An 18815-nucleotide genomic window follows, 5' to 3' on the forward strand; every position below is an offset into this window, starting at 1 on the left:
CTCAGCATCCTCCTGCCCAATGGGACCAGCCTGGGCCTCCCTGCCCCCAGCTCCAAACAAATAAAGGCCCTGAGTTTCCTTACAGTCTTTCAGAGCAGGACAGGCTGAGTATCAGCTGAGCTCCCCTGACTGATTCTGAAAGGTGGTGCAGGAGGCCACCCTGAGTGGATACATCCACATTAGTACGTGCCTGTAAGGCCCATCTCTCCTCATAGTCAGAGACTGCCAGAGCATTAGGACAGAATGGTCTGCCCGCGTATCTGTTGTTCACGCAGAGCGAACTGCAACCTCAAACATTGTACCCCTCAGGCTGTGGCTGAACCACCCCAGCTGGGGCCTTGCCCAACGCCAACCTAGGTGGCGGCATGAGCAGTGGATGCTGAGGTGGGCACACTGAACCAGATGCTCTGCAGATTGTAGCTTCAAGGACAAAGTTGGGGCCACCAACTTGGCCGTGACATGATGCAGCATGTCCCAGTGTGTGCTCTGCGGACTGCATGGACCACGGCATGGAGTGGGGCCTGAGGTGCGCTCTGCAGGGCTGTAGGAGGGCCCCACTGTCAAATGTCTGCCAAGCACTGGGTGATGCTGTGGGGAGATGGGCTGCTTTGCCGAGCAGCTCTCCCGGCCTTCGTAGGCCTCTCCCCCACAGGTCTGGGTGTGCAGCATTTCCCAGACACACATGTCAGCACAGCATCTCACAGGCTCCACACACGGGTGCTCTAAGGCCCAGCCTGTCAGGGCATAGGCTCCCCACAGGCCCCCAAGAAGTAGGCCACCAGGCTTGCAAGCCCACCGAGCTGCTCATATGCAACAGGACTGGCTGGAGCTCCAGCCAGGCCTACATCTGAATGCCCAGTGAGGGCCCCAGAGCAGGGTCGGCGAGGGTCACAACTCTGGGAAGAAGCCGTCCACCCTCCTGCTCCAATTGAGCTCACCTGCCCTGTAGCTGGGCTCATTCAACCACTAGAAACCAGCGGCCTCTCCACAGGTCTCGAGAGTGATGCCACTTCACAGACAGTGTATGGCAGCCAGTGACTGCCCCCCACCTGACTGCTCATAGAAGGTTCTAGAATGACCGAAGACCAATGGGGACCATGAATTTTCCTGGGCTATGATGGGGCCCTGGTCCCAAAGTTTGGCGCTGAGCATGTGGCTGGTGAGTGTATTTTCTCATAAGCAGCAGAAGAGGGCTGGCCACCAATCTAGGTGAGCACCCCACACAGCACCAGTGTCAAGTGAACATCGTGCTTCTCCCTAGGGCGGGGAAGGAGGTGGGACCAGACTCTCAGGAGACCTCTCTCCTCACTGCCTCCCACACCTCCTGGGGGTCAAACGTGACCCAGGCAGAGCCCAACTCAGAGGCTGTCACCAGCTCTGCAGGCTGAAATAGTAACTTTCAATCTTCTGTCAATTCTGTTCTCCAACTCACTTCCCAAATCAAAGGACTGGAGAATGGGGTATCAGGGAACTTCATTAAGGGAGGGATATAAAGGAGGAAAGGTGGTGCCAACACGTTTAAGCTCAAATGATCCCACTGCCCTCAAACTGTGACAAGCCAGCCACACAGGCGGCCACAGCACAGGTCAAACAGGACCTGAGGCGCGTCCCATCACAACTGGCTCCCAGGCAGGGCCCATACTGTCGTGGTGTCAGGATGCTAAGCAGTCTTCTCTTAAAAGCTAGAAGCTGGGGAGAAAGACCCCGAGCTGGGCACCTGGCCAACAGTCGACCCTGGAGCCGGTGCCAGCTCCTGTCCCTGGGGAGGTGGCTTACATAGGTCTCCCCTGAAAGGAGAGAGAGATCTGCAGGAGTTCCTGCCCTAGTTCTTGCTGCCTCCCGCCGGGACAGAACTCGGCCGACAGCTCCCTGAAGGTGGCGCACACGCGGCGGGCCTCGATGTGTCTGCGGTGGATGGCGTGTTTCCACTGGTGCCGCGCAGCGCCTGTGAGCACGAGCAGGGAGCGGCGGGGTAAAGGGACGGCCACTTCCACCTCCTGGCACAGCACGGACCTGCTGGGGGCCATCACGCCCTCCACCAAGGCCTCCGGAAAGCCGGAAGGAGCAAGACAGAGCAGCAGGCTGCCGGGTGCCTCCCGGGACATGGACAGCACAGTCGGGGACAGGAGGTTGAGGCTCACCAGCCGCTCCCCCCACAGCCAGGCGTCATCCAGGTGGGGGTCGATGGCCGAGCCCCGTTCGGGGCAGTAGTCCAGGTTACACTGCTCCACCGGCCGGAAGTCCTCCAGAATGGGGTATAGGGCCATTCTCCGCACCACGTCCCGGCTGAAGCTAGGGAGGCCTCTGAAGCCAGTGGTCTTTAGCTTCTGTTTCCGAAAGTTGACTTTGGGGCCATAGTCCTGAAGGGTGAGGACAGAGAGGAAGTGGAGAAACGTCTGAGTTTATGGGGATGGCTATCACAGACCAGGTCTGGAGAATCTGATCGCGGTGACCAAGACAGGCAAAACTGCCTGACTCTGTGGATCAGGATCTGGCTCTCCAGCAGCAGGAGGCCAGCATCAATGACAAATAAACAGCAAACACTCTGATGTTGATAAACACTAAGGGAAAAAATAAAGCAGGGAAGGGGGGATGAAGTGCCCCTGAAACCAGAGGGAGAGACAAACAAGGCCCGGGGACATGATACCAAGGGGTTGGGAGGTGGGAAGAAAGAGTAGCAAGGGAGGGAGGGCTAGCCCAAGGCAGCCTCAGCAAGCGGTCAAAGCTGGGATCACTAGGGCTTGAACCACAAGAGAGAAATTAGCATGTGGCCCAGCAATTCTACTCCTGGCCACACAGACATGTGCCCCTGAGTGTTCACAGCAGCCAGAAACCCGAGAAACGACCCACTGTCCACAATCAGACGAGTGGGTGAGGCGGTCGTGGCAGAGCCATACGACAGAGCACCATCCAGCCACAGATGCCACACAACACTGACACAGGCTGCCGACGTTGTGGTCAGTGAAAGAAGCCAACATGAAGGGCCACGTGTTATGTAATCCCATTTACATGAACTGTCCAGAGCTGGCAAATCCAGAGGCAAAGTAGATTAGCAGTTGCCAGGGGCCAGAGGAGCAGGGAGGGACTGCTGCTAGGTACAGGTTTCCTTGGGGTGATGGGCACGTTCCAGAAGCAGGCACTGGACATGGCTGCACGTTATGAATATAGCAAAACAAACCATACAGTTTAAATGAGAGAATTTTACGATTAGGGAGGAGCTTTCTAGAATACTCCTCAGACTTGTAACCCAAGGGATGTCCATTTATCCACCAATTCCTGCCCTCTTTGGGTCCCCCCACCCCCAGTGGAGGGTGGTGCTATCTGGTGCAAATGTCTTTCTCCTTCCAGCTTTGGCATGAGCACGGCTCAGAGCGGCTCCCCCCAACCCAGGCAGCAGCAGGCAAGGGAGGAGGGCTGGAAGAGCAGGGCACAGAGGGACGTGACTTGGAGGGGGCTGCCTGGAGCAGCAGGGAAAGGCCTGGCGGATCTGTCACAGAGCAGCAGGTCCACCTGAGGAGGGGTCCTCTCCAAGGCAAGCTGACAGAAGGAGGGTGAGGGCCACAGGAGGCTCCCACAGGAATCCTGGTGGCAGAACCAGGGGCTGGGACCTAGAGGGGGGCCGTGGGGGTGGCTGGGTTTTCAGATTCCGGGTATGTGTGAAGGGAGAAAGTACACAGGGACTACCAAGGAGAAAGAGAAATCTGGAAAGCTCCATGCTTTCCGGCCAGAGCAGATGGAAGATGGAATTTGCCGAGATGGGGACATGGCAGGGTTGCAGGGGCGGGCCAAGACCTAAAGCTCAGTTAGGATCTGGCAAATATGGGAAGCCAGTTGGAGACGTGAGTGTGGGAGTTGCAAGCGCATGCACAGTGTCAGAGCCGTGACTCATGGAGCCCGGCAAGGCAGTGTCTGGAAAAGGAGAAGGGGCCTGAGGACTGAGCCTGAAAACTGGCCATTAGGTGAGGGTGCAGAGGTTGGGATGGAAGTGGTGCGGGTGCTCAGCGGGGTGCTCAGCGGGATGGGAGGAGAGGCACTGAAGACAATGAAGGAGCCCTCCAAGGAGCTGGGCTGCAGGGGTGAGAGGTGGAGCCTGCGGGCGGTCTGGTGGGAAAGGTCCAGCTGAGGAACAGGCGATGTCAGGGGCAGAGGGGAGCAAGGTCGGACAGCACCTTCTAAGCCAGGGCAGGGAGAGAAGGCCTGGGTGGGGTGAGAAGCGCACCCCCGCACAGAGAGGCCTGGCTGTCAGCAGAGAGACAGCCAGAGAGCTGGGGGAAGGGGAAAGGTGCGGGAGGAGAAGCCACAAGGGGGCCATCCTAGAGGACACTGGGGTGACCTCCGGGGCAGGACAGCCCAGCTTGGGCTGGACAGCCAGGCCCAGGAGACCACCTGCCACAGGAGGCAGACCTGACCGGGGCTGGGGTTTGGTGGAAGTTGTAGGATGGTGAGGGGCCACAGGGCACAGGAGCACCAGAGTGAGTGGTGTGATGACCGGCCTGGCACCAAAGGTCACAGAAAGGAGAGGGGACAGGAAGGGGAGGGAAGAAGAGAAGGCATCCGTTGCCTAGCCTGCAGGTCCTGGCAGACACAGCTGCAGGAAAGAAGGGCTGCGATCCCCGACAGAGGGGAGGTCTAGGACTTGGGGGCCTGAGGATCTCGAAACTGATGGGGAGAGGACTTTGGCAGGAAGGTGACCGGCGGCCTTCTAGAAACCCTCCAAGCTGAGCATCAGTCTGCCCTCAGCTGGATGGCCCCACCTCACGTCTGGGGTGTCTGGTGAGGAAGCTGAACAGGCCACGCCTGCCTGTGCCCCTTCCTCCAACACACCCCATGCACCACTCCCCTGGCTGCCCAAACCTCAGGGACAGGGGAGCTGACCCCCCTAGTGGCCTTGAGATGCTGTGGCCACAGGGAGAGGTATTGGGAGGAAAGTGAGCAAAAGCACGCAGGGCAGGGAGTCTGAGGGGCCCAACGGGGGGAGTCCTCTCTGACCAGCCAGCCTGGTCCTCCCCTCCTCCCCAGCTGCGGCTGGCCTACCTGCTTTCTCCGTCCCGACTGGGAGAGCTTCCAAGGCTCACGGTCCATCAGCTGCACCATCTCGGCTTCCTCCTCCTGGGTCACAAAGTCCTCGATCAGCGTCACACCAGGGAAGGGGAAGGCCCAGCCTTCAAAGTCAGACTCCTCGGCCCCCACGGCCCAGCCAGTGTCAGAGTAGTAAATGAAACGGTGCGTTTTCTGCAAAAGAAAGATGAGGGACTTGGAACCACTGAAGCCCTTCCCCCGCCCAAGTGTGTGCCTTCTGGAGGCCTCCTCGGGGGCAGCCCACCGCACAGGGGTTCTCTGAAGCCACTTTGGAAAGCAGCTGGAGTCCAAAGGGAGGCGGAACCCCGGCCTGGGGCTGCCTCTTGAGAAGGGCCCTCTGCCCTGGCCTTTCTCTCTTTCTTCATCTTATGTGGGAAGAGCATCCATGTAACCACTATCTGTTCTCCATTTTAAAAATGAGGTGACCTGGGCCAAGCAAAGTTAAGGAACTAGCCTAAGGCTGCAGAGCTGGGGGCTGCCTGTGAGTCCTCACCGTCCTGGTGTCGCTGTGGGGTGTCTAAAGGATAGGACCCCGGGGCTGTCCAGAGGGCGAGCTTGCTGGGCAGCTGTGGGGCAGACGCCGTCTCTGGGGCAGGGATGACTCTGGGCCCTGCCTCTGTGGCTGTGGAGGCACTGTCTGAATCTCCTTTCCCAAGAGAGAACTTGCCAGTCATCCTCAAGGAGTGCCCAACTGACAACCTCCTGCTGTGGTGCCTTCCTCGCCCTGCCTCAGGTTTCAGGCTGAGGCCATCCTAATCCCACGCAGCCCCCAGCCAATGACTTAGCACAAGTCTGGCTTTTTATACCCGACTCGGGACTCACTTATCAGGCAGTCTGAGGCCCACCCTGTCCAGTTAATTCTGCTTTCTCCCCCTTTACGTTTCACGACCACTGCTATCCACTTTATCTGTGAAGCAACGTGTCCTATGTCTTCTTGCACCTCACACGAACACATTAAAACCAGGGAGTCATCCGGTACCTTCTGCTCATCCCACAACCAGCAAGTTGGACAGATGCTACCCCCACGCCCTTGGTCGTAGGCAAAGTTCAGACTTTTGGCACTTCTCAGGCTTTAATTGTGGCAAAATATATGTCATATAAAATTTGTCATCGTCACCACCTTTAAGTGTATGGGTCAGTGTTAGGTACCATCATATTGTTGTGCCCCCACTCCCCCTCGCTAAGACTCTGTCCTCTAAACAACTCTTCTTTCTTTTCCCCAAGTCCCAGGCACCTGCCGTTCTATGAATTTGAGTCCTCTGTGGACCTCACATAAGTGGAATCCTGCAGTATTTATCCTCTTGTGACTGACATTTCAGTCAGCATAATGATCTCAGGATCCATTCATGTCCCAGCAGGTGTCAAAATGCCCTTCCTTTTTAAGGCACATAATATTCCACCGCGGTCAGTATGCCACATGTTGTTTATCCGCCATCCACTGCTGGACACTTACGCTCGCTTCCATATTGTAGCTGCTGGGAACAGCGCTGCTAGGAATGCTGCTAGAACGTGGGCGTACAAGTATCTCTTCAAGTGTCTGCTTTCGATATTTCTGGGTGTCTACCCAGAACTGCTGGATCACACAGTAATTCTACTTTTAGTTTGCTGAGAAATCACCAGACTGTTTTCCACAAGACCTTCCAAGCTTTCGCCAAGGACGCTCTGGCAGTTTCTGCACTGGCTTCCCAGGCTCCATACCTTCCAATCTGCTTCCCCCCCATTCCCGGGATCTTTCTAAAGATCACGTGTAACTTCCTTTAAAACCCTGAGCGGCTGCTGGAGGCCCTCAGGACAGGTCTGGCCTACCCAGGGACCACACACGGAGCCCCCCGTGGTCAGGACCCCGCCCCTGAGGCATCCCGCTCCTCCCAGACCCCTGCCCAAGCAGTTCCCCCGGCGGGAACGCCCAGGCCGGCCGCAAAGGCTCGGAGTTCTTTTTCATTAATTAGTTGGAATTCATTTCCTGCTTGCCCACTCCGGCTCAACGGCGTCTAGGACACTTTGCCCTGCCTGGTTCTCGGCATCCGCTTCTCTTTCCGGGTGGTCTCCCCTCTCCCGCAAGCTCCCAAGCCCCAGACCTGGGGGCTACGGGAGGTCTGCCGTCACACTCCCCCCGGGGCTCAGAGGGGAGTTGTGGTAGGACAGCACGCACTTCAGCCCCCTCCCCGCTCCAAGCCCACCCCCCCAAAGCGCTCGTCTCATCCTGCAACGGCCCTCCTTCCCCCGCGAGGGCCCCCGACACGGGTTGATCCCGGGCCAGTCTCCGTAGCCAGTCTGGGCCTCAGTTTCCCCATAGGAAGAAGGGAGTTGTGGCACGGCCCCTCCCCCAGCCCTCACCTGCGGGGGGTGCTGCCAGGGCGGGTCACCTCCGCGCTGCCGCTCGCAGATCAGACAGGTCCGGATGCCCTTGCAGCCACATTCCCGGAGGACCTCGGGGGCCGCCACCGCCGCAGCCGCCATCGCCCCGTCCTGGCGGCCAGGGCGCAGGCGCGGGGCCGCGCGGGCCGCTGGGAGTTGTAGTCCGCCCGCGAGGCACGAGGTCCGCGGGACCACTTCCTTCCGGTCGTCGCTAGCTACGGGCTCGCGCGCCGCCGCCTCTAGAGCTTCGCCGGCGGCAGACGTTCGCGTCGGTTTACGGGCGGTACGGACCCAACCGGACGCCGGTGCCAACGACCGGCCAGCGCGGGCCGCTCCTCCTCGCCATGGGGCCCCTCTCGGCGCGGCTCCTCATGCAGCGGGGGCGTCCCAAGAGCGACCGGCTGGGGAAGATCCGGAGCCTGGAGTAAGAGGCGGGCCGGGGGCCGCCGTCCGGGGCCACACAGCCCACCCCCAGGGCCTGGGTCGCCGGCAGGTCGGGCAGAAAGGCTGGGACTCTTGCCCACTCCCTTCCCGCCCCGTTATCGCCCTGTCGGCTAGTCGGCGTCTCCAGTCACTCGGGCCAAGCGCCGAGCTCCCGCTAAGAGACGGGCGGGCGGGGCCCGGGGTGGCCTCTCCCCTGAAGGGCGCCCGGGCTGTAGGGGAGACAGTTCTGCAGAAAGGGTATTAAGCAGCCTGTCGAGCTAGTTCCTGAGGCCCTGGGCAGCACAAAGGAGCCCCCCTAGAGGATCGGGGAGAGCGTCCTGGAGGGCCAGCTTGTACGCAGTTGTAGTTAAAAGATTTTAAGAAGGAAAGGCTGCGCGTGCACGAGAATCTCTGCTGAGAAAGCCCTCAGGCACCCAGGACTGCCCCAGGTGTGAGGTGGGAGGCCTGGCTGCGTCCTGAGCTCTCCCCGTCTGCCCCCAACCAGTTTGTCGGGGATGAAGCTGCTCTCAGAGCACTTGGACCCCAAGCTCCTGAGCCGCCTGAAGCAGCTGCAAGAGCTGGACCTCTCCAACAACCAGCTGGAGACGCTGCCCGCCAACCTGGGCCTGTCCCACTTGCGTGTCCTCCGTTGTGCCAACAACCAGCTGGGGGACGTCACTGCCTTGTGCCAGTTCCCGCAGCTCGAGGAGCTCAGCCTGGAGGGCAACCCCTTCCTGACTGTAAGTGGGGGCCCCCACCTGCCTCATACCTAGGGCCAGCACCCTGTGGGGCCACAGCTCAGAGTTGGGGTGACACTGAGCCATTCTCCCTCTCCCCCCAGGTCAGTGACAACCTGAAAGTCTCCTTTCTCCTGCCCAAGCTCCGTAAGGTCAATGGCAAGGATGCTTCCTCCACCTGTTCTCAGGTGGAGAACCTAAATCGGGAGCTGACCAGCAGGGTGAGGGGGCCGGCAGGTATCTCTGGTGTTCGGGAGCACTCAGGGCCCTTGAGCGAGTGATCGAATTGGACATTTGGAGGACCCTGAGCGGGGTTGACAGGGGCTCTCTGCAGGGGACACTGAATGGTGCTCATGTCCTATCCTGACATGTTGCTCTGAGCCTGGCCATGGCGCTTGGCCTCTTGCCCATGGAGGTCCTCTCTCAGGGTGTGTGGGCAGGGCCCAGCCAGCGAGGCAGAGACACTTTCACAGTGACTGGACCCTGTTATTCGGGGCAGTTTCTCTCATGTGGGCATGGTTTAGGTTTGTGCACGCTGCCACCAAGACAGCTGTGGCTCATGGAGGCTTCCAGGATGCGGTGGAGTCATCTGTGGCCATAAGATTGGAGTCAGGGGTGCCACAGAGGGTCCGAGACATCTGGGGTGGACTGGGCTTGAATCTGGTCCCTCTTGTACCAGGTCACAGCTCACTGGGAGAAGTTCAAGGCTGCACTGAGCCCAGAGGAGGCAGAGAAGGCCCAGGCCGACTTTGTGAGGTCTGCTGTCAGGGACGTCCGCTATGGGCCTGAGTCCCTCAGCGAGTTCACCCAGTGGCGGGTATGACCTCACCCTGCTATGCTGGGAGTCGGTTCTCCCCACTCCTCAATGGCTTCCATGCCTTCAGCTGCCCTAGAGGTCTCTGGCCCTGAGGGGTGGTGGAAAGTGGGGTGGGTCAGGGAAGGCAGCTTACTCTGGAAGCCAGGGCTCCCTCTGCCCTGGGCATCCAGAGGGGCCGGGGCCCCTAGGTCCATACCCAGCGTCCTGCTCTCTTGGCCCCACGTAGGTGCGGATGATCTCTGAGGAGCTGGTGGCCTCTGGTGGGATCCAGGTGCGGGAGGCAGACGTCCCAGAGAGACCTCCAAAAGCCACAGCTGCCCGGGAGCCCAGGGTAAGCGTGGTCCCATGGAGCCCACAAGGCCTGCCTTGGCCTTTCCTGCCTAAGGAGACTGTAAGGAAAGGGGGAATGGGGTCCTGGAAACAAGCCCAGGAGATGGCCTCTGATGCCTGAGCTCTTTTGCACTGACCCTGGGCCATGTCTTGTTTTCTCCCCCCATGGGAGGGTGCAGCCCAGCCTATAATGCCGAGGACGCAAGCCCTGGGCAGATGGGCCCGTGGTCCCTAGGCCCTCAGGCCAGCCCTGACCTTCCATAGGCCAAGCCCGTGGCCTTGAAACGGCCAGATGACACCCCACTCAGCCTGTCTCCCAACAAGCGGGTGTGTACCTCTTCCTCGTCGGCCCACGTCGAGGGCTCTGATGGCAGCCAGGTAAGCTAGCAAGGGGGCAGGGAGCAAGGCCTGGGGCAGCTGTGACCCCCCACTGCCCCCCTCCCCCACAGCCCACCCTGGAGCCCCTGCACTTTCTACAATGTCACAGCAAGAACAACAGCCCTCGGGACCTGGAGACGCAGCTCTGGGCCTGCGCCTTTGAGCCAGCCTGGGAGGAGGGTATGTCTTTGGTGGGCAGGCAGGGCAGGGCAAGACCACGGGGAAGGAGCAGAACGAGCTATCTAGACTGGGCGCCTGGGAATGCTACCTGCAGGGGTCAGGGGCTCAGTGAATGGGGGACCTGGGAGAGACCGCCTACAAGGTGTTGTAAGGACAGGAAGAAGGAGCTGCAGGGGCAGACTTCACAGAATGTTTTTATTGGGCTGATCTTCAACACAGGGCAGGCGGGGGCCACGTCTCAGACGGTGGCCACGTGTGGCGGGGAGGCCGTGTGTGTGATAGACTGCCAGACAGGCATCGTGCTGCACAAGTACAAGGCGCCTGGCGAGGTGAGTGCTGGGGCCTGGCTCCTGCACAGCCGGGGGCACAGTGCTAAGGTTGGGGGTCCAGACTCGGCCCCTTGGTGACGCCCGTGCCCCCTGCCCCCATAGGAGTTCTTTTCAGTGGCCTGGACAGCCCTGACTGTGGTCACGCAGGCAGGCCACAAGAAGCGCTGGAGTGTGTTGGCGGCTGCAGGCCTTCGGGGCCTGGTTCGGCTGCTGCACGTGCGAGCTGGCTTCTGCTGTGGGGTCATCCGGGCCCACAAGAAGGCCATTGCCACCCTCTGCTTCAGCCCCACCCACGAGACCCATCTCTTCAGTAAGACCCTCTCCCGCACACCTGAGACATTCCCAACACCCTGTCCTGCAGCCTGACACCTCAGTATGCCCTCCCTGGGATGCCAGGGAGGTCCTGGGGCTGGTGGCCTTCACACCAGGCCACCAAGGTCCACTCTGGCCATGGTAGAAGCAGCATGGCATTGGAGACAACAGATCAGGCTTCAGATCCTGGCCCCCTTACCCACCCCACCAAGTGTGGTAAGCCCGAGAAGGGGTATGTGAGCAGAGGCCTGCAAAAAGATGGCTGCCTGGCATGGGGCGTGGTGAGGTAGGGATGGGTGGCCTATGAGTCTTGGGTCTCCCAGCTGTGGCCCTGCCCTCCTTGGAAGGGCCAGCCTTGCGACCACGGTCTCAGCCTAGGTGGGAGTAGGGCCTCTTCAGAGCCCCTTCCCATCCCCTCCTCAGCCGCCTCCTATGACAAGCGGATCATCCTCTGGGACCTCGGGGTGCCCAACCACGATTACGAATTCCAGGCCAGGTGAGGCCGTGGGGCAGGGCAGGGGGGCTGCTAGGGCAGACACCTGGGTCCGTGGCCGCATCCTCTCCTCCCCTGCCGACAGCCAGCTGCTCACACTTGATACCGCATCCATCCCCCTGCGCCTCTGCCCTGTGGCTTCCTGTCCGGACACCTACTTGCTGGCTGGCTGTGAGGGTGGCTGCTGCTGCTGGGACGTGCGGCTGGACCAGCCGCAGAAGAGGAGGTGAGGCCTCAAAAGCCAAGTCTGGGTGCTAAGCAGCAGCTAGTCCAGATGTCTGACCCCAAGCACATCTGCCATGGGTGATGCTCAAGCCATGCCCTATTCTAGGCAGCCAAAGGCCATTTTCAGGGGCCTCTTCAAGAGGCTGGCCTGTCCCCATCTCCTCTAGTCTCATGCCCTGTTCCTCCCTCTAGTGCTTGCTTGGCTGTGGGACTGGGCTGGGTCGGTTCTCCCAGCTGTGGTCACCTCACCTGGGCGGTGGGGAGGTAGTGCCTGGGCAGACACGAAGCCTGGAAAGGTTTATCTGTACCACTAGAAGGTGGGAGACCATGCTCGGCATGGCATCCCTGCCCTCGTGGGGCCCACAGCCTTCTGGCAGAGGTAGGTGTTTAAAAAAGGTGGCCCATTAAAACCCCACGAATTGTAACGTCAAGTATGAAGGAAAGAGTTGAGAGAACTGTGAGGTGAGGTGGGTCCTCAGGCTCGCCTTCTCCACGTGAGCCTAGCAAGGGAGTTGGGGCAGCAGAGAGCAAGAAGGTGCAGGCCTAGGGTGGCGGCCTGTGCAAGGGGCGGGAGAGTGGGCTGACCAGGGAGGTTCAGCCCAGCCTGGGAAGTGGAGAGGACAGGATGAGGTGGCAGGGTTGCTTGGAGCAGGGGACACTGGCTCTGGTAAGACTGAATTTTGTCCTCAGTGCCGTGAGTAGTCTGGGAAGAACTTCGGGTGGGGCGCGGGTGGGGGGGGAGGTAACGGCAGTGAAGCAGCTGCTCTGTGGAGCCAAGTAACAGAAGCATCGGGCCAGCTGGTGGCTTTTGCCCAGGCAAGTGCCTGTGCCGGCCCATACCCCACCTGAGAGTGAAGCCCCGTGCCCCGTCCCCAGGTCTGTCTGGTCTCCAAGCCTTGGGGAGGAGTCCAAGCCTCAGCTGTGCCTGCTTCTCCTCCTCTAGGTACTTGGCCAGCTTTTGTGGCTCTGGGCGGCATCTCTAGGACTGTGGGCCACTGCTGGGTGGCCTTTCCAGACACAACATGACCCCACACACTTCTCCATGTGGGGACGTGCAGCAGCCACTTGCCCAGCATGCACGAGGCAACTGACCACCTCGTCTTCTGCCCCGCAGGGTGTGTGAGGTGGAGTTTGTGTTTTCCGAGGGTGCGGAGGCAGCCGGGCGGAGAGTGGATGGGCTGGCATTTGTGAATGAGGATGTCGTGGGTGAGTAAGCCCCACCCTAGGGGGGGAACAGCCTGGCCTCCCGGGAGCCCAGGTAGGCCCTGGTAAGGCCTCTGTGGGCTACTGCTCCCTGGGCTGGGTTTTAGGACCAGGGGCTCCCGAGTGGTCCCTACTGTGCACCAGGAAACATCTAGGGGGGCCCCCCACCCAGTTCTCTGTTCTCCCTCCCACAGCCTCCAAGGGGAACAGCCTGGGTACCATCTGCCTGTGGAGCTGGAGCCAGACCTGGATGGGCCGAGGCAAGCAGTCCACTCTGGCAGTGGTGGTCTTGGCTCGGCTGCAGTGGTCCCCCACCAAGCTGGCCTACTTCTCACTGAGCACCTGTCCCGGTGAGCCCACGCACCTCCCCCCCAATCCCGCCCCCCACCCCTGGGAGCCCCACCCCACCTTTGACCTCTGTCCATGTGTCCCAGCAGATGAGGGGATAGTGCTGTGTGGAGATGAAGAGGGCAACGTGTGGGTTTACGACGTCAGGCACATCCTGACCCAGCCGCCTCCACGGCCAGCAGCTCCGCAGGCCCCCACACAGGTAGGCGCCACCTGCCTGCCCTCTCCCACTGCTGGGGACCGTGTGTGGAACGCCAGAACCCAGCTCTCCTTTCTTCTTGCCACCCCAGATTCTTAAGTGGCCCCAACCCTGGGCGCTCGGCCAGATGGTGACCAAGACCATGGTGAACACGGTGGTGGCCAACCCCACCTTTACCTACCTCACCGCCCTGACGGACTCCAATATCGTGGCCATCTGGAAGAGACAGTAGCCAGAGTGGGGTTCCTGCCTCTGCGGCAGAGCACCAGGGACATGACTTAACTTATTCAGCTTTGGGGCTAAGGACGAGAATCTTTTCATCAGTGAATATATTTTATTAATAAACTCTCTGCTGTCTGAGGGAAGGCTGGAGAGCTGTTTGTGGCTCCCCTGGTGTTCCTACCTTGAGCTCTGAACAGACTCCTAAAGCATGCCTCTCAGGCCACCCCTGCCCTCCCAGGCTCCAGGTTGTCGGTCTAGGAGTCGGGGGCCCAGGGCCTGTCCGCTGTGAAACTGAGCAGGTCCACTGCTTCCCATAGCCAGGTCTTTATTAGGAAGGTAAAACACTCCGTGTACAGGACACACCAACTCTGGGGAGAGGAGCTCAACAAGATGTCCCTGAAGCCAGGGAAGCTGCTCGCCTCTACTGGAAGCCCGGAGAAGGTTCCAGTGCAGGGTAGGAACCAGCCAAACAAGACTCCTCCAGCCCACTATTCGATGCCTTCTTGCTTGTCTTTAATAGCCACCTGAGCGGAGAGGGAGGGGGCAGCTGCTTAGTGGGAAAGCAGCCCCAGTGACCCGAGGTCTGCCCGGGCCCTGCTGTCCTGTCAGCAACCCCAGGGCCTTCTGAGCACACCCCACCCATCTGCCTGAGAAGCTGTGGATCTTTCCCACTTGACACCCAAGTCAGACTTTAAGGCCCTCTGCGTGGACAGGTGGGACCATCCCCTTTCGGCCTCAACTGTGGGACCCCACTCTGCCTGGGATGAGCTGCCCCATGTACAGATAGATACCTGGAAGCAGCCAGGCCTTAACCAGAGAAGGCTTGGGGGAGCAGTCCCAAGGAGACCCTGGAGCACTCAGTACAGTTCCCACCCATGCCTGCAGATAGCAGGCCCCCGACCTCAACTCTGTTAAAACCCCTTAGTCCAAGCTCGTTCAAGGCTGTAGTGGCACTGCTGCTCAGTCACCACGTGCCCCCACCCCACAATAAATCCGGAAACTACCCAGGGGTTGTCGGTGTGGGCATCAGAACAGCTCTGGCCATACTGGCTAGCATGCAAACACCCCTCGCCGCCCGGCTCCTCACCCGGAATCGCTCTTCCAGCAGGGACAGCTCGCTGATGAGGTCTGTGATGGCGTTGGTGAAGGCCTCCTGGGGGCTGTAGTCTGGTGTGGTCTGCACTCGAATGATGATCTTGTGCTCCAGGGGGTGGGGGACTTTGTAGCCAGCAAACAGCACCTGGGGGTCCTTCAGCAGCTGTCTGAGATCAGGAAATGGGCAGTGTGACATGGGGGCTGGGCCTAGCACCTGGGACCACCAGGCCTCTAACCAAGGAGCCTTCCCACTGGCTTGAGGCCTAGAAGCGAGGGGGGTGGGGCAGGGAGGAGATGGCTGACTCCAGCTGCTTTCCTGCTCTTGATTTCCCAAAGATATCTCCAAGTAAAACATCTGGAACATCTGCCTCATGAGGACACCTCCCTCCTCCCCCCACCCCTACATCCATGAGGATCCAGGACCCCAGCTGGTAAAGAGGATTTCCAGCAAACTTCCCTCAGGGGAAGTCGGGGGCCTGCAACAGCACCAAAGAGCCCTCCCCAGGCAGCCAGTGCTCAGTAACCAGAACACAATGTGCTGGTTCTGGCCCAGTAAGAGCGTCTGGCACAGCAGGAAAGGCTCAGGCTCTGAGTGCTTAGTGAACCGGAAGCCCTTTGGTCAACGCTGCTGCCCACACACCTGGGACCCGTTGTGCCTGGCTGTGAGGTGAAGTGTGCATGCCATGCTCTGCCCTGGGCCCGCGGGGGATTCTCTGGAGCAGCTCAGTCAGCAGCAGGCACCAAGAGGGAAGGCTCTTGCACAGGTGGGGACATGCCTCCCAGAGTAGGGGAGCAGAAGGGCCTGGGAGCAGCACCGGCATGGCTCAGGGTGGGGCCAGCCAGACTGGAGAGAGCCAGCCCCACCTCCTACTTTCAGCCCAGAGGTGAGGTGGGCTCCTGCCCAGTGGTCTCAAACACATGACCCTCGGAAAGACCTAGATTCACCCATGGTGCTTTTCTGACAAAAGCCCTTGAGCCCAAACAGCAACCACATCACTGACCACTTACCTGGCCAGGACCTCGCTAATGTACTTACACACCTGCTAACCAACATGAGCATCGGATAATCACAGAGCCTCTCCCCCACCTTCTCCCCTCATTCTAATAAGTTCCAATCTCTGGCAAGTCGGCCTAGGTTTCTCTGGCTTTGCCACACGTTCACTTCCTTTCATCGGATAAATGAACCAGTACAGAAATACAGCTGTGGGAACAGATCCAGGGCAGCAGCATTTTGGGGAAAACGTACTGAAACGTGTGAATTGCCAGAACAAGCACCCAGACCTTCCGGCAGCTCAGAGAGACTTCGGGAAATCTGGGACGTGTGCTTTGCCTCAAAGAGCCCCATTAAACGTTGCCTGAGTCAGAGGCTCGGAACTTACGATTTGATGATGTTTCCTAGTGTGTGGTCTTCTTTGTTGATGGTAAACAAACAGGCATTGGGTACCTTGGTGTCCTTGTTAATGGTAATCCTAGGAAGAGGTGGTAGCAACAGATGGGAAACGGGGCTCTCCTCCTCCCCCCAGGATAAATCCTGCCCTTTAACTCAGGCTTAAGCCCCACTTCCACCTCGAAGCCTTCCTCCATCTCTTCATCCATAAAGACCTCTGACTCAGAGCAGCAGAGTGGCTATGCCCCGATTCTGCGGGACCCTCACCTACTCTGGATTGCTCCTTGGCACCAGTGACATCTTAGGGTGGATCATTCTTTCCTGCAGGGGGTGGTCTTGTACATTGTAGGATATGAGCAGTATCCCTGGTCTCTATTCACTAGCTGCCAGCAGCAGCCCCTATGTGACGAAAGTGTCTGCAGACGTTGCCAAAAGTCCCCTGGGGAGCAAAATAGCCCCTAGTTGCCAACCACTGCTCCCAAGGGAGACGAAGTGGCTGGCAAGGGCTAGACATAGAGCCCCGCACACCAGGCTGTTAAGAGAAGGAAAAGCCGACGTTTAAGACAGTCTTTTGTGTGCTGAGCCTTGGCCTAAGCACTTCCCGTAAATCATCTCAAGCTCCCCTTTGAGAAAATCCTGTGATTTAACAGAGCAAGAAGCCCATTTTCCAGATGAGGAAAGCAGGCCTCAGGCAGGCTAAGCCACCTGCCCAAAGACACGGAGACGTTAAGTGGGGGAGCCAGGAGCCAAGCCCAGGCTGAGAGACAGCAAGACTACACCGCCTGCACCCCGCGGGCAAGAAGCCGCTGGAGGTTCTCCGGAGGCCAGCGAAGGCGGGACGAGAGCCTGAGAGCCGGACCCCGCTGCAGCCGCAGGAGGCGGCGGCCAGGCACGCGAGCGAGGGGGCTGCCGGATCCCGGGGGGAAGCACTCTGGCGCCACGCACACCGCCACTCCCCGAGGGCCGGGGCAGCTCCTTGGCTCTCTGAGCTTCAGTTTCCGCATCTGCGGAAGGGGGTCGTCGCCACCGCCCGGCAGGGCTGGCTCGAATCTGGCGGACACAGAGGCTTCCGTCTCCCGCTACTGGACGGACCCCAGGCTCGCCCCCGCCAGCTCCACTTACTTCTTTTCGCCCTCGAAGAGCAAGAACGACTCAAAGGCGGGAGGGGCGTTCATCCTAGCGCCGCACTCGCAGCCGAAGCCGCAGGGCCGCCCCCGACGCCTGCAGGACCCTCTACGACGCCACCTCTTCCGGGTTAGCGGCTGCTTCCGGGTTACGGCCCCCGTGGGGAGGCCGGCCGCTCGCCCCCTGGAGGCCCGGGGGATGTAGCGCAGGCGAGAGGAGCCCGGGAGGACCGAGGCGCTGGTGGCTCTGCGCATGCGTGAGGCGTTGGCGGGGGCGTTGGCGGCCCCGGGGGCCGCCCCCCCCCTCAAGATCCTTCTTTGCAAATGCGCTTGGAGGGCCCAGCGCGAGGCCCTCGAGTGGAGAATGGAGCCAGGGCGCAGTGCGGCCGGCAGGAGGCGTCAGGTCCTAGGACCAGAAGGCCGCCGGCCGCGACCCCCACCTTCCCCCGCGTGGTCGCCCCTTTGCGGAGCGGGCTTGGGGCCGATGAGCTGCTTGCCAGGCAGACGGCCCGGCGGCGGAGGCGGTTGGCGGCCGAGAGGAGTGCGTTGGCACTGCTGGTTGCTATTTTGCCGACCGCAGTTGTGTGGACGGACCCCACCTGCGCTGTTTGAGGCAAGGAGCTGGGTCTCCCGTCGGCTCCAGTAGCCGCAGCATCTGAGGAGCCGCCGGGGACCTGCCCGGGAAACCAGGAGCCTCCATTTCCTGGGAAGGGCTATTCCTTGCTTAAGCTTGGGCCCTGGGGTGAGGAGGTGCCATTGGCCAGAGGCCCACACCAGCCTGGACTCCACGGGGGGGGCTTTAACTGGTGAGGAACAGAAGGCATGAGGGGATGATGCACAGGGGCGTAGCCGCGACCCTTCTGGGCCATCCGGGCAAAGCTAGGATGCCACTTGGCTGGCTGGGGGTGGAGAGAAGGGGTATAGTTTTTACCCCAAAGGGGCCTCACTCCCGCCTGACAGAACCTAGAGGTGTGGGGGTACATGAGCCGTGGGGACAGTGCCAGGCCCTGCTTCACTGTCACCCCTACAGGCTGCAGCAGCCACCCCATCCAGGACCCTCCTGGAAGAGAGGGTGGGCGGTGACACCACTGGGGGGCTATGTATGCAGTTCAAACCCAGGCTTCTACCTGTGGCAGCCCCATAAGTAGTGCACACTACTTTCCCCTTCACTCTCATTAGGGTGCAGTGGACCCTGGGCTCTGTACTTCCGGACCACAAGGTCCTGGAAACCCACCGAGATTCAAAAAGCATGAGGATTTGTGTGAGGTCCTAAGGAAGGAGCCAGAGAACAGGGTGTTGGTGATGGCGGAGGGGGGGTGCAGGCTCAGCCACCTGGGGGCAGGAAGGAAAGTGAGGCACTGTTCAGGCTCTGTAGCCTGGGGGGGGATGGAGCAGGGGTCCCAGGAGTATGGTGGGAACAGCAGTTGGGGGAAGAAACAAGTCCTCCCAGGATGTGTGGGGGGGTGAACAGAGGGGATGCACGAAGGTTATTCTGGTGGCTCCGGTCCTTGGCCACACTCAAGAAGCCACTGGAATCCACACCAAGCCCAGTCCCTCTACTGACCCCCATCACAAG

At 60.2% G+C, this 18815-nt stretch overlaps 3 protein-coding genes across 9 annotated transcripts; 1 reads left to right on the top strand and 2 right to left on the bottom strand.

The window, feature by feature from the left end:
• Window positions 1–1456: 1456 nt before the first annotated feature.
• ALKBH4 (alkB homolog 4, lysine demethylase) lies at window positions 1457–7580 on the bottom strand. Of its 2 annotated transcripts, none has more exons than XM_072837371.1 (3): window positions 7417–7580; window positions 5035–5232; window positions 1457–2360 (listed from the first exon to the last, which is right to left on the bottom strand). In XM_072837371.1, the coding sequence occupies exons 1-3, from the start codon at window positions 7537–7539 to the stop codon at window positions 1773–1775; spliced, it is 909 nt and encodes a 302-aa protein (XP_072693472.1). In that variant the 5' UTR covers window positions 7540–7580; the 3' UTR covers window positions 1457–1772. The 2 variants fall into 2 exon arrangements, with proteins under 2 accessions (XP_072693472.1, XP_072693473.1); XM_072837372.1 differs by lacking the exon at window positions 7417–7580 and adding an exon at window positions 6533–6750.
• A 69-nt stretch (window positions 7581–7649) lies between these two features.
• LRWD1 (leucine rich repeats and WD repeat domain containing 1) lies at window positions 7650–13771 on the top strand. Of its 4 annotated transcripts, XM_072837367.1 has the most exons (15): window positions 7650–7861; window positions 8366–8600; window positions 8702–8818; window positions 9277–9414; window positions 9641–9745; window positions 10009–10122; window positions 10194–10302; window positions 10522–10631; window positions 10734–10941; window positions 11367–11439; window positions 11522–11662; window positions 12776–12867; window positions 13059–13214; window positions 13302–13414; window positions 13503–13771. In XM_072837367.1, the coding sequence occupies exons 1-15, from the start codon at window positions 7782–7784 to the stop codon at window positions 13641–13643; spliced, it is 1932 nt and encodes a 643-aa protein (XP_072693468.1). In that variant the 5' UTR covers window positions 7650–7781; the 3' UTR covers window positions 13644–13771. The 4 variants fall into 4 exon arrangements, with proteins under 4 accessions (XP_072693468.1, XP_072693471.1, XP_072693470.1 ...); XM_072837369.1 differs by lacking the exon at window positions 9277–9414 and having other exon boundaries at window positions 7675–7861; XM_072837368.1 differs by lacking the exon at window positions 8702–8818 and having other exon boundaries at window positions 7676–7861.
• A 170-nt stretch (window positions 13772–13941) lies between these two features.
• Window positions 13942–17409, bottom strand: POLR2J (RNA polymerase II subunit J). Of its 3 annotated transcripts, none has more exons than XM_072837377.1 (4): window positions 17238–17409; window positions 16108–16197; window positions 14721–14895; window positions 13942–14157 (listed from the first exon to the last, which is right to left on the bottom strand). In XM_072837377.1, the coding sequence occupies exons 1-4, from the start codon at window positions 17288–17290 to the stop codon at window positions 14122–14124; spliced, it is 354 nt and encodes a 117-aa protein (XP_072693478.1). In that variant the 5' UTR covers window positions 17291–17409; the 3' UTR covers window positions 13942–14121. The 3 variants fall into 3 exon arrangements, with proteins under 3 accessions (XP_072693478.1, XP_072693480.1, XP_072693479.1); XM_072837379.1 differs by lacking the exon at window positions 17238–17409 and adding an exon at window positions 16387–16627; XM_072837378.1 differs by lacking the exon at window positions 16108–16197 and having other exon boundaries at window positions 17238–17381.
• Between the last annotated feature and the right edge of the window lie 1406 nt (window positions 17410–18815).

Source organism: Canis lupus, chromosome 8 (genome assembly GCF_048164855.1).
Source record: "Canis lupus baileyi chromosome 8, mCanLup2.hap1, whole genome shotgun sequence".
NCBI classification, from domain to species: domain Eukaryota; kingdom Metazoa; phylum Chordata; class Mammalia; order Carnivora; family Canidae; genus Canis; species Canis lupus.

What these genes read in the sequence shown, in the direction of transcription:
- POLR2J (XM_072837377.1), bottom strand. Translation starts at nt 17,290, where the DNA reads ATGAACGCCCCTCCCGCCTTTGAGTCGTTCTTGCTCTTCGAGGGCGAA. An exon ending in CTCTTCGAGGGCGAAAAGAA is followed by an intron (nt 16,198 to 17,237) that starts GTAAGTGGAGCT and finishes ACCTCTTCCTAG; the next exon opens with GATTACCATTAACAAGGACA. An exon ending in TGCTGGAAGAGCGATTCCGG is followed by an intron (nt 14,158 to 14,720) that starts GTGAGGAGCCGG and finishes CTCTCCGCTCAG; the next exon opens with GTGGCTATTAAAGACAAGCA.
- ALKBH4 (XM_072837371.1), bottom strand. Translation starts at nt 7,539, where the DNA reads ATGGCGGCTGCGGCGGTGGCGGCCCCCGAGGTCCTCCGGGAATGTGGC. An exon ending in CCTGGCAGCACCCCCCGCAG is followed by an intron (nt 5,233 to 7,416) that starts GTGAGGGCTGGG and finishes TTTCTTTTGCAG; the next exon opens with AAAACGCACCGTTTCATTTA. An exon ending in AGTCGGGACGGAGAAAGCAG is followed by an intron (nt 2,361 to 5,034) that starts GTAGGCCAGCCG and finishes CTCACCCTTCAG; the next exon opens with GACTATGGCCCCAAAGTCAA.
- LRWD1 (XM_072837367.1), top strand. Translation starts at nt 7,782, where the DNA reads ATGGGGCCCCTCTCGGCGCGGCTCCTCATGCAGCGGGGGCGTCCCAAG. An exon ending in GGGAAGATCCGGAGCCTGGA is followed by an intron (nt 7,862 to 8,365) that starts GTAAGAGGCGGG and finishes GCCCCCAACCAG; the next exon opens with TTTGTCGGGGATGAAGCTGC. An exon ending in CTCCGCAGGCCCCCACACAG is followed by an intron (nt 13,415 to 13,502) that starts GTAGGCGCCACC and finishes TTGCCACCCCAG; the next exon opens with ATTCTTAAGTGGCCCCAACC.